Source organism: Polypterus senegalus, chromosome 1 (assembly GCF_016835505.1).
Source record: "Polypterus senegalus isolate Bchr_013 chromosome 1, ASM1683550v1, whole genome shotgun sequence".
NCBI classification, from domain to species: domain Eukaryota; kingdom Metazoa; phylum Chordata; class Cladistia; order Polypteriformes; family Polypteridae; genus Polypterus; species Polypterus senegalus.
Genome location: NC_053154.1, coordinates 26,941,779 through 26,955,484, shown reverse-complemented (window position 1 = coordinate 26,955,484; position 13,706 = coordinate 26,941,779). Strand labels below are relative to the sequence as shown.

General features: G+C 39.2%; 1 protein-coding gene across 3 annotated transcripts in view; it reads left to right on the top strand.

The window, feature by feature from the left end:
* The window catches only part of LOC120523575 (rho guanine nucleotide exchange factor 40-like), a 237,034-nt gene that overhangs the window by 135,541 nt on the left and 87,787 nt on the right, over positions 1 to 13,706 (top strand). For all 3 annotated transcript variants that reach the window (XM_039745001.1, XM_039744994.1, XM_039744987.1), the window contains exons 12-13: positions 9,456 to 9,594; positions 10,212 to 10,334. In XM_039745001.1, the coding sequence (XP_039600935.1) occupies positions 9,456 to 9,594; positions 10,212 to 10,334 (262 nt within the window). The remainder of the gene's footprint in view (positions 1 to 9,455; positions 9,595 to 10,211; positions 10,335 to 13,706) is intronic.

Genomic DNA, 13,706 nt, shown 5'->3' with positions numbered 1-13,706 from the left:
TGTGTAAACCCTGATCATGAAATGTCTCTGATTTCAAGATTTGATTAATATTTTTGTCAGTGAGGGACAAGCGGGACTGAATTGGATTCAACACTAGCTGCTTACACTCAGCTCATCTCTCCTACTCCATACCTCTGAATCTTTGAGACAGAAGTTCTAGCTACTAAGACACCATGTTGCCCATCTTTTACTTTACATATATCATATTTTTAGATGTTCATATACTCCATATGATAAAAGAATATCTAATGAATCATGCCTCTCCTCACCAAAGCAAACTCCACAGTAAGTCAGTCATAACGGCTATTGAGTAGACTTGTTACTGTGAAACACTGACCGACTTGTGTGTTGGCCATGTTTGAGGCTGCCTGATCAAACTGCCCCTTTGTTCTCTAAGCAGGAAGTGTTTGGGGCGGCTTGACTCAGGACAAGCCCGAAGCTGTTTAAGCCTAATCATTAAAATAAAAGTGGGCTCTTTATTTCCGAATAGCCAGCTGCATTCTCATGCATTCAGAACTAGTGTTTACAGTACAATGATTAGTCCCGAAAGAGCAGCGCTTGGGCACAAAAGTGGAACCTCATGTGTCGGAATAAGGCAGTTCAAATAGCTGGCAGAAGCACAGCATTTTGTGAAGGGGGAACACGTCATGCATATGAATACAGCTTGGGAGTAACTTTAATCAAATGATGAAATAAATATGAAAAATCAGCTCATGGCTGTAAGTCAGAGTAGCATAAAAGACAAGACTTGTTTATTATGAGAGGCTCTGGCCTGTGAGACATTGAAATGGATTAAGTGGCTTTGATAATGAATGGATGGATTGCTTTTTAGGAAATCTGTCAGAATTCATTACTCTTAACTGCTTCTTTTGCTTTTAAGGCTGAAAATCACTAAGGGTAACAAAGTATGAAGTGAGCATCCTAATCTTTGGTCCTAAAATGTCAGGATTTGCCCTCTGGCTCACAATACCATCAGCGTTGTTTCCCCATTTCAGCACAATGAGTAGGACGACACTTTCATCAGAGATAAACTGTTGGTTTGCACATTCTTGCATTCCTGAAATATTTACAGCCCACAGCTTCCAATCCCAGCAGCCTTTGACACTAAATGTGTAATGCATTGTCTGTGCAGAAAAGTGCACAATAGATTTGAAATAAAACCAACTCATGACTTTGTTTATGCCTTTTACACTGTCATGTTTAAAATCTTATATTCTTACGTGCTTCACTTATCAGAGTGACCTCATTATTAAATTAATTTGTCCTGATCCACATAGCTGAGTATTCAGTCAGTGATATACAGTATTTGATATTTGAAACAATGTATATAATGTATATAACAAAATTCTTGTCCAGCACATATGACTTCCCCCTGCATAAAGTGATTTTGAATTGTTGACCATGTCACCATCTTTTTCATATTGAGTAGCTCCAGAGCCTGCTGCAGGGATGCCTGAAAAAACGGCAAGCCTTAAAAGTCACAAATAAATTTCATCCAGTTCAGCAACACTGAACGGTCCTTCTCAGTACTGTGAGCTGTCTAAATCTGCAATATAAAGAGCAGAAAATCCATCAGCACCAGGGCTGAACTACATTGGTGTTTGAAGTGGGATAATGAAATAAAGTAATGTCTAACCTAACAAAGCACCAAGTGCTGCAGAAATTGGAAACTGACTCTTCTGGGGAGTGACTGGAGAGTCTCAAAGTTGGGATCTGGGATCTGGAATGCTGGTTGCAGTGTAAGTACAAGAAGTAGAAAAGCCAAGGGGCTGCTACTTCTGCAGCTCCACATCACTTCTCCATCTGCTAGGGTCCATTGGCTTGAATATATGGATGTTGACAAAGCTTTGAGCTCATGGGGAAAAGAAATTGCAGATCAAGTTGCTATCGACCACAGCTTTGCAGTATGAATCATGGCTGGAGATAAGTCTCTGCTGACTGATGAAGATGAAGCAGGTCATAGAAGAAAAATTATTTGATATCTCTTGCTCTATGTCTTCCATCAGCGTTCCTCCTACCCTGTCCTTGATATCCTCATGTGTCACAACCTTTCTTGCCCAGCATTTCCTCTCTCGATCACATTCCAGTAAAGCCTACTTATAGGAGACAGTCATTTCCAGGCACTTTGGTTGTATTCTGTCCACTTTTTGACTGCCACTAATGGTAGATTGGCTCCCATTACCCATTGTGAAAACATAATTTGTATTCTTGCAAATACTTTTCATCTTTGAAGGGGAATCAGGTTGGGTGTCATGAATATGGTATACAATGACCTAACATTATTTGATTAAATGTTATTAAAATGCTCCATTTTAACTGCTCATTTTGTAAAGCTGAAAAACAAATTCTCACAATCAAAAATTAAACTTCACACCACTAAAATATCATGTCATCATCCCTGCCAATGAGACACCACTGCCAAGCTGACCAATCAAACCAAAGCCAAGTTGACCAATTAGGCACCCACACACACAGAGCAGTGTTTTATTATATCGAAGATAGACCGCTGTCTCCGCTTTGATTTCTTTGTTTTTGGATAAGTTGTAACTAAACATGAGTTGGATCCTCAATAAAAATCTTTTTTGCTAGTTTTCTTGACATTTCTTCTCCTGGTCAGCTGAATTATTCTCACCTTTTGGCAAACAATAACATCTAAAACATGTAAATCAGTTGGTCTCAGTCAGTTTAATAGCCATTTTCTCACTCAAGTTGGCCTGTTGTTCTCCTCAAAGTAGGGTACTTCAGCAGAAATTTTTAATGCCAGATATCTTTGGCAAAATTATGTTATTTTTCCCGGATGTCCAGAATCTTTTAGTCACCTTTTACAACACATAAAGAGATTGGCGACCTTATTATGCCTCCAAGGTCACAGGTCTAATAAGCCTAAAGTTCTTAGGAATGTAAAATAACTAATTTTACAAATCAGAAGAGAGATAAGGGGTTGGCAATTCCACTGTTTCATAGCTTAGGAAAACCAAATTTGATTCCCGGGTCAGTCTGTCCACGCAAAAATACCTCAAGTGGACTCCTTGCGTCTACTGGGGCTTTTTCATTGGTAGCTCCTGTCGTTGTTTTCAAAGGAAGGATCTCTTAATGTAAAAATGTGCAATGGACTGGCACCTCATCCAGGGATGGCCACCACCTTATGCTTGATGCTGCCGTAAATGCTAATAGAGCCACTACAATCTTGATACAAATTAAATGGACGGACGGGTTTAGGTTCTTAAGATTTGTTAACATTATCACCTAGTCCCCCCATACTGTAGACAGAACTTTTACTTCTTCCAGATGAACCCCAAGTACTTTGATTTTATTTTCCAATTTGCCCAATTTTCTGTCTATGCTTTTGTCCAGTTTGTTGGATTTTGTTTCATCTTTACATCACAATCATTGCTTGAATAGACCTCCAGATCCTTCGTATCCTGGCTCATGTGCTGGCTTATTTAGCATCTTCTATTGTCTATTCTATTTATATGCACCCTGAATTTTATGATAATCAACTTCAGCTGAAAAGCCTCATCTTCTGATGGCTTTATGTAGCAAGTTAACTTAAAGACAGTTGAAGTAAGTAGGTGTTTGTAATGGTTGCTGATGAAGACAAGACCCAACCTAATTTATATTTGCCTCTCAGCAGCAGCAGGTTTTAACTGCCAGCTTTATTCTCACAGTCCACTGGTGTGCCAGACTGGATGCTTCACCGGGAGGTCCCAGCTGATCGGAGACTTGGAGTTGGTCTCATCCACTCTGTTCGATGACCTCCAAGACAGTGTTCCTCTGGCAGTGGTGTCTATTTCTGTGTTTAAATAATTTATGAGGAACTGTACAAATAATTAAAACATGAAGAGAAGACAAAAGGTATAGGAAGACTCTAAAGACAAAGAAAATGTAGTATTGTATGAGGAAGTTGGGAGTGGCAGAGAAGTATGTAAGAGTTGTACAAGATATGTATGAGGGAAGTGTGACAGTGGTGAGGTCTGTGGTAGGAGTGAGAGATGCATTCAATATGGAGGTGGGATTACATCAGGGATCGGCTCTGAGGCCTTTCTTATTTGCAATGGTGATGGACTGGTTGACAGATGAGATTAGACAGGAGTCCCCATGGACTATGATGTTTGCTAATGACATTGTGATCTGTAGAGATAGTAGGACGCAGGTTGAGGAGACCCTGAAGAGGTGGATATATGCTGTCAAGAGGAGAGGAATGAAGGTCAGTAGGAACAAGACAGAATACATATGTGTAAATGAGAGGGAGATCATGGAATGGTGAGAATGCAGGGAGTAGAGTTGGTGAAGGTGGATGAGTTTAAAAACTTGGGATCAACAATTCAGAGTAACGGGGATTGTGGAAGAGAGGTGAAAAAGAGTGTGCAGGCAGGGTGGAATGAGTGGAGAAGAGTGTCAGGAGTGATTTGTGACAGATGGGTATCAGCAAGAGTGAAAGGAAAGGTCTACAGGATGGTAGTGAGACCAGCTATGTTATATGGGTTGGAGACGGTGGCACTGACCAGAAAGCAGGAAACAGAGCTGGAGGTGGCAGAGTTAAAGATGCTAAGATTTGCATTGGTCATGATGAAGATGAACAGGATTAGAAATGAGTACATTAGAGGTTCAGCTCAAGTTGGACGGTTGGGAGACAAAGTCAGAGAGGCGAGATTGCATTGGCTTGGATATGTGCAGAGGAGAGATGCTGAGTATATTGGGAGAAGGATGCTAAGGATAGAGCTGCCAGGCAAGAGGAAAAGAGGAAGGCCTAAGAGAAGGTTTATGGATGTGGTGAGAAAGGACATGCAGGTGATAGGTGTAACAGAATAAGATGCAGAAGACAGGACAATATAGAAAAAGATGATCCGCTGTGGTAACGTCTAATGGAGCAGCCAAAAGAAGAAGAAAGAATAATGATTGGAGAGGGTAATTCTTCTGCTGATCTTTGTCTTTCCTTAGAAGGTGCAATACCAGTGTCAGATTTTGAGGAATAAATGATGGAAGTGTAGGCTGAGATAAATAGGAAAAAACAGGCCTGGAATATTTTCTCCCAGTTGCTATTATAAAATATCAATCCAACACTTGAAAGTGTACCTTGTCTTAATGATTTTCAGTTTATATTTATTGTTTGCATGCCTGAGGGTACAATGAAAAGGCTCATACTGCAGATTATATAAACAGAAAGCTTAGTTATCATGAAAACTATATAGCACATTAAGAAAATGGGAGTACAACAAAGAGGTAAATTGCGCATAATTTCCACAAAAAGTGGAGTGATTTTAGCCTATATATGAAATAAGGCTGAGTCTAGTTAATATGAATTGCATATTTATTTCTCTTTATCATTAAATCTGAAACCTAACCCCACCTGCTCTGCACCCAGCTGCCTTCTTTTCAGTGAGCCAGCTCTCTGTTTATTTATCTACGAGTGGGGATTTTCAGTGGAAACTTGCAATGGCATCCCCACATTTGCATTCACTTCATTTATCACTCAAACAGCATGCTGTAGACATCTCAACTGTCAGACAACAAAACTGCGTTGTACACAAAATTAAACAAACTCTACTGTAAACATATCCATCTGGTCTGCTTACGGCACATCAGACCTGGATGGCCACCCAAGCAGCTGCATGTCCATGTCTCGCAGTAAAGGCCAACAGCATCTTAACGGGAGGAAGCTGCTAATTCCAGACGTCTCTTTTCTGAGTCCGCTTATTCTCAATCAGCGTCAGGTGGTGGGGTCAGTTTGTTAATTTTTATATTAAATTTGATTGAAACACAGCATACATTTCATGACTGCTGGCAGCGACAGACATACAATACAATACAATACAGTTTATTTTTGTATAGCTCAAAATTGCACAATTAGTGCCTCAATGGGCTTTAACAGGCACTGCCTCTTGACAGCCCCCCAGCCTTGACTCTCTAAGAAGACAAGGAAAAACTTCCAAAAAACCCCAGTGGGGAAAAAAATGGAACAAACCTTGGGAAAGGCAGATCAAAGAGAGACCCCTTTCCAGGTAGGCTGGGCGTGCTGTGGGTGTCAAAAAGAAGGGGGTCAATACAATACAATACAATACAATACACAGAACAGTACAAATCCTCAATACAGTATAGAAATAAAACTTTTAGAAGTACTTAGCAGAATTTAACAGTGGATGACATCGCATAATGTGATTTGGATTTGTTTAGAGTCCTGGAGACCTCATCCATCAAGCTGCCTCCCCCATTTGGCCATTCCACGGCTGATTGCTGGGCCAGCCAATCCAATGAAAGGACCCCTCTTTCCCACGATTCCTGCGATCCTCCATCAGGGATGACTTTACCTTAGGCAGGCAAAACAACTTGGCATGTGGGCTGTGGCACCAAGTCCAACTTTTGAGTACTGAGGAGAGAAACAGAATAGGTGAGGGTTAGTAACAAATTACAACTATCATGTTACTTATGTTTTAGTGCTAATGACTAACAAGAGAAATCCAGTCAGTACAGTTAATTGGCAGCTTTAGTCAGGATATGCTAAACTGAAGTAGTGAGTCTTCAGCCAGGATTTAAAAGCTGAGACCGAAGGGGCATCTCTTATAGAAGCAGGCAGACCATTCCACAGTTTAGAGGCCCTGTAACTAAAAGCTCGACCTCCTACTGTTATTTTATTAATCCTTGGAATATTAAGCAGACCGGCATCTTGAGATCTTAATGTGCGCTCTGGTTTGCAAGTCATGATTAGTTCAGACAAGTAAGCCAGACCTTGGCCATTTAATGCTTTATATGTTAAAAGGAGGATTTTGAAATCCGCCCTATATTTAACTGGGAGCCGGTGTAAGGATTTAAGAACTGGAGCTATTTGTTCGTATTTTCTTGTTCTTGTAATAATTCTTGCAGCAACATTTTGGATTAACTGGAGGTTGTATAAAGAACAGCTTGAACAGCCAGTGAACACCGCATTGCAGTAGTCAATCCTATCCAATACTAGAAATAAATGCATGAAATAATTTCTCAGAATCCTGTTTATTTAGAAAGTGCCTTCATTTCCTACCATTTTTAATACCTCTTATTAGAGTGCAAATCCTTCTCACTTTAAAGGCCTGCATACTCCTATCCACACAGCGACAACCTCCAATTAACCTAACATACATGTCATTAGTGTCCTGATCTGGATTTTGTTTCTAACTTTTTGCAGCATTTTTTTGGTGTCTAAATATATTTTACACATTATTTTGTGCGTTTTGAAGGCAAAGGAATGTAGTGATTAAATGTACTTTGTGTTTGTTTCAATACATTTTAGCCATGTTTAAAGATAAGCCTTACAGCAGCAGCATGTTGTTTATGTTATGGGCATCGCCATTTTGGGACCTTTTTGGTGATGGTTGCTATGCTATTACTAGGTAAGGAAGTGACATCAATGGGTCAAAAGGATAAAGGTCAACATTAAGCACTTCCTGTTTTTCAAGTTCATGCATACAACAGAGAAAAAAACAATATTCCTTTTAGTTGGTGTTTTTGAACTGATTTTTTATTTATTATGCTTTTGGTCACACATTTTGGCTCTAGTTTCTTGAAATGATGTTGATTTTGGATTCCTCTGCTATTTTTTTTTTTAATTTCAATTTTGGTTTCACATTTTGAGCTTGTTTATTAAGTTATTGTCTTCTTATTATCAATGTTTGCCTGTTCCCCATATTCCATTGGTGTCTGTGTATTTGGGATATAAGACTAAAACCATAGCATATATATTAAAACCAGCACTGTCCATGAGGTGGTCACAGAAGATACTGAAGGACTGCAGGACAACTGTTGGTAGACTCCTTTACATTGCATTTACTCCCAGAAAAACGATTCAAATCATTCAATTTTTTCTCAACAATAAAAAATGTTATTGCATGTAACAGAAACATGTAAATATTAAAACATAAAGTACAGTACAAAAGGCATGCCTAGTGTCCATTACTGTACCGATGCAGATTTAGTACACGTACCTGTGAAATGTTTTGAAACAGTCACTAATGGACAGCCCAACACCACAATCGCACAATAGACACGTTTCTTTATGCACTTTTCTTATAATATTTTTTTCTATTGCTTGAGAATGAGATGGTAGAATGTCTGATTTGTGTGATTGATGCGCCCCTTGTGTTATAGTAGGGTACCTCAATGCAAAGCTTAGTGACTTCCACATTCCCTGTGGCACGAACAATGAGTGACCATCCATTCTGTTCGATGATCACCAAGATAGTATTCCTCTGGCAGATCTATAGTGTCTATTGTTTTTTTTTTTTATTATTTTAGTGTTTTAATAATTTACATGGAACTGTGCAAACAATACTTAAAACATGAAGAGACAGTAACAACAGTAGAGGAAGATCCTAACCCTAACCCTAACCCTAAGCCTAAAGACAAAGTAAACGCTTTGTGAGTTATGGTGCTCACATATTCACAGTCTAGCATATAGATGATATACACAGATATCACTCCTAAAGTTACTCCTAAAGTTTGTGAATTGTATTCAGGGAACCCTAACTGTAAAAATCTGATGTGGAAATGCTATTCCCTTTATGTAAGCACTTATGGTGATTGTAAAAATCTAACCAGAAACTACAATTCATTTATACTTGAGGAGGCCTTTAGGATGCCGCTTGCCGCAGTACACTTTATTTACTTTTTGCACTAAAAATGGTTTGTGATCTGTTCACTTAGTTACCTCTGTTTGTTTGTGTTTTTCTCTGGAATTTCTCTTTGCAACACTTTTTTATTATTTCATAATCTGTTTCTCTCACAGAAGGGTGTAACTTCTAGATTTATGTGTTTTTTGCAAATCAGGGCAGTTTGTTTTATGTTAATAGTGTATCTATCTCTGGAATAGATTAACCTACTGCAGCCTGCACATTGTAGGAGGGCCATCTTTATATTTTTTTGAACAAAAAATAGCCATGTTTTATCTGTAAAATGAGCTCACAAAAGACAATCTAATGGACTAGAGTCATCTGAGCCCATTTACACATATTCCTCTTGTTTGTTTTCTTTGTAATCATACAGTCCCATATTATCTCAGCATTAGACACAGACCCATGGGAATGGCCTTTAATGAGTTCTCGCTTCACTTCCACATTCCATTTAACTTCTCTGTGCGCTCTCGTGGTTGTCTCCAGTGAATATGTGCAGTATCTATGATAAAACATACTTCCTTTATAATGACTACACTGTTTTTGTTTCAGCAAATCCAAATGCTGTCATTTCCCTGAGTCCTCAAATCTGCCTTTGATATAGCAGGTCATTTTATATTTCTTTATACATCTTCAAAGCACAAAGTAATCAGTGCATTGGGCTCAGCAATCATATCACCTCTTTAAAAACGGACGCTACCAGTGTAGGTGTGCGATGAGTGGAAAGAATGATTAAAACTATGGAAGTAACACTTTAAAGCAAATCATTGTTACCTACGTTTAATCAGAATATTTTTGAATTTCTGTTCTTTTCAGGGATTCACTCTCCACCACCTCTGACCTTTATAACAGAGTGGATGATGCTCTTCATCAGTTGGTCATGCTATCCAATCAACGGCTGCGAGACCTGGAAACCATTGGACGACTGGGTGCCTTAGAATCCAAACTGGAAAAGGTTGTACATGTCTGCCAATCCTCTTTCATTTAAGTAGCAGGCCAGAAAATATTTCCAAGGAAAGTCAAAATTTTTCACTTTCATTTTGAAGAATTTGAACTCGATAACCATAGGTTGACTTATGGGAAAAGCAGATTTCTTTATTTGCCATTGGTGGTAATAGCTAGAAGCATTCTACCAAGAATAACACTTTTCTTGTCATTTTTATTTTCTTTGTACTTAAAATTTTTCAAGCACTCATTCATTTAGATTAAAGTTTCTTATGAAACACCACTGTACATATAGGCAAGGCTTCAACAACACACTATCCCTAGGTAAGCATGTCTTGACTTAAAGAGTCAGAAGGACCACCTGGTCATATACCATTGTTAATTGTCAATCCTTATCCCAGAACTTGGAGTCGTAGTTCTTAATATAATTATTACAATCTTCAGATACTATGCTCAATGAATTATACATCATGACCCACCTCTGGTTCCCTGAAGCCAATGAAGTGTTGCATTCCCAATGAAGCATCCAGTTTTGAGTAACTCTTATTTGCATGTAAATATATTACTTTTCAGCCTGGTATTTGCCAAATTGCACTTTTAACCATCTGATGTCTTATTTATCTGCAGGTGGTGCACTGGGTATCAGAGGTTGGAATGACCAGCCTGGAGAGCTACAAAGATCTTGGGGACTCCCTGGAGTTACTTAGGCAAAAACAGAAGGAGTTTATTGAATTCAGTCGGACAGCAGGGGTACAGAATATATATCTGTGTATTATGTAATTTCTCTATCTATCTATCTATCTATCTATCTATCTATCTATCTATCTATCTATCTATCTATCTATCTATCTATCTATCTATCTATCTATCTATCTATCTATCTATCTATCTATCTACAGTGAATTCAAAAGCTTTCAGACCACTTCAGTTTCTACACACTTTATTGGCTATAGATTTAGTTTTAAATGGAAATTTTTGCCATTATTACCCATCAGTCTATACTACATAAACCATAATGACAATGTGAAAAGTGAAGACACAGAGACACTTAATTCAGTACTTGGTAGATGCTCCTTTGGCAGCAATTACAGCTTTGAATCTTCTTGGGAGAGTCTCTAAAAACTTTGCACTACTGGGTTCGGGCAGTTGATCCCATTTTTCCTGGCATATCCTCATAAACTCCTTTAGATTGGATGGGAAGCATCTGTAAGCTGCCATCTTCAGGTCTCTTCACAGAAGTTCTATGGGGTTAATTCTGATCTTTGGCTGGGCCACCCATGTACAATCGCAGACTTGTCCCAAAGCTACACTAGTATTGCCGTGACTTTATGCTTCAGATGGTTGTTGTGCTGAAAGGTGAACAATTAAAGGTCACGTACACTCATGAGCAGGTCTTCATCAAAGACCTCTCTGTATTTGGGTACATTCATCCATCCCTCAGTTCTTGTTCCTGCCACTGAGAAGCACCCTGTAACATGATTCCACCACCACCATGGTGATAAACAATACTTGGTCTTCATCAGACATGGTGCTTGGAATTCTGCCCAAAGCATTCAATGTTTGTCTCATTGAACTTATTCCTCATATTCCCAGAGTGTTATAAGCTGTCATCATATGCCTTTTACTCAAATAGTAGCTTCTGTCTAGCCTCACTACCATGAACACCAGATTGATGCAGTGCTGCTGACCTCTAAAGCTCTGTTAGAGTGACCTCCCTGACCTAGGCCTTTTTTGCCCAGTTATTCAGTTGCTAAGGTGCTATGCAGTCTAATGCAGGTTTTATTCAAGGACATCTCTCTATTTGTCTATATTCATCCTTCTTCCAATTCTGACCAGTCTCCCTGTCCATGCCACTAAGAAGCACCCCTTAGCATGACACTACCACCACCATGCTTCACCTTAAGGATGGTGTGAGCGATGCCACAAGTGAACGTGGCCACTCTTTCAGAAACTCCCTCTTAAACAGTATTTCAATGGGAAACAAACAAACACACTCTTGCACCTCCTCTTTGCGGGATCAGCTCAGGCTTGCTGGCTTATGTCACACAGGACTTCGAACATTTAAAACACTGTGCTACCACCATCCTATGGTCTCAGTCTCCTCTTTCTCTTCCCTCTGCTCTGGGGCCTCATGTATAACGCCGTGCGTAGAACTCGCACTATAACATGGCATAAGCACAAAAGCCGAAATGTGCTTACGCAAACAAAAATCCAGATGCAGGAATCTGTGCGTACTCCAACTTCCACATTCTTCCGCTACATAAATCCCGATCAGTGTGAAAACTAACGCTCATGCACACGCTTTATGTAACGCCCGAACTCCTCCCAGAATTACGCCTCTTTGAATATGCAAATCAATTTAAATTGCCCTTAAGCTCAGCCTTTTGTGAAAAGACAATGGGAAAAGCACGGGGGAAATATAAGAATTTCAGCGAATACCAAGTGGAGGCAAAGGAAAAACATACTATTTGTTCAAATAAACCATGGTATAATAAAGAAAAGGAAGTTGATCGAGTGGCATAGCATGTTGGAGAAACTTGAAAGCTCACGTTCACAAAATCGCACAGTGCCAGAAATAAAAAAGAAGTCACATATCAAAGTCGCCGTGAAAAGCCGAGTTGTAGCCCACTGTCTGAGTGTCATATGAAAGCTTATTATGGTGCAGAGAAAAAAAAGGCACACAGTGGGGAAAAAGCAAGAAATGTCAACTTCAATCTCGACATTTCCACTTTAATCATATAGTTTATTTTGTCATTAAAGTAGAACATCATAAACGTCATCTTAAAATCATTTACTTAACCAGTTTCTCAAATCACATCGTAATTAAAGTAGCACGTTAAATGTTTTGTTTTGTATTTGATCTTCTATGTGCTCTCTGTGTGTGAATCACTACTTGCTTCTTAAACCGGCTCTCTTCCTCCAACTGGACACAGAATCCATTACATTACATATTCTCTGAATAACTAAAATACTGAGATGTATACGTGATATCATTTTAATGATGATAGGAGTTAAAGCACGTTATTAAACATGTTTTTCACTTCGATGAAATAATTTATTGCAGCAGTAGTCAGGGGTGGCTCTAGGCTTGTGGTGGCACTGGGCAGAGGAAGAATGGGTGGCTCCTTCGCCCACCAATGTCAGTAAGGTAGCTTATGCACGGTGGATGGTCTCGTCCGTTGCAGACACTGCATAGCCGCCTCGTGCTCATGACACAAGCATTTAACTTTTGCCGAAATTTGTCGCTGCGTTTTTAGCTGTGTTGTTATTTTCTCTTTCCGTGTTATATTCAATATATATTGGCGTAGCCGCCACTGCAGTCAGTGCTTTTCTTTCCCCAAGTAACCGATCGCCACACAATCAGCTCTGTAATAGAAGTTAAGCCATCTGTAAGCTTAGCGCCAATTCTTCAAAACGTTTAAGGAACATTGAAATATCTTCGTAGTACATGTTTAATTGTTCTATCCTTAACGACACTCCCAGTGAAAAATATAGATTATTTAAATGAAGTTAAAGTTTTATCTGTATAATTAAATAAACATATTTTGCTGCATTTCACCTTAAAAATGATATCGTTATCATATGTAAATACGCGCTTTATAAAGTGTCTCAGGTTGTGCGATATTATAACTGTAGTGCAAGTTTACAGTGGGGTGATTGTACTTATAAGTACAAACAGTTCTACAAGGTGCAATTGATTGAGTGCGTTTATAGTTCTTGGGATGAAACTGTTTCTGAACTGCGAGGTCTGTACAGGAAAGGCTTTAAAACGTTTTGCAGTGGCTGAGACAGCGTGTCCTTGAAGCTGTATACCGATAATTCTCTTTCCGATCAGCTGCTGCTGTGATTCACACTCAGATACAGTGATATAAATACTCCGAGTCGTGCAGTGAGAGTAATATGGAAAAAGATTATCCGCTGTGGCAACTCCTAACGGGAGGAGCTGAAAGGAGAAGAAGAAGGTGCAGTGAGAGTAACAACGCTAAAGCAGTTATGGTATTTGGAATACTATGGCTATTCCCTGGACCATTATATTGTTACAAGTTAATTACAATCAGATGCGTTACACTAATTAACAATATGCGGTTAGTTTCAGTGTATTTATAAAGCCACTTCAGGAAA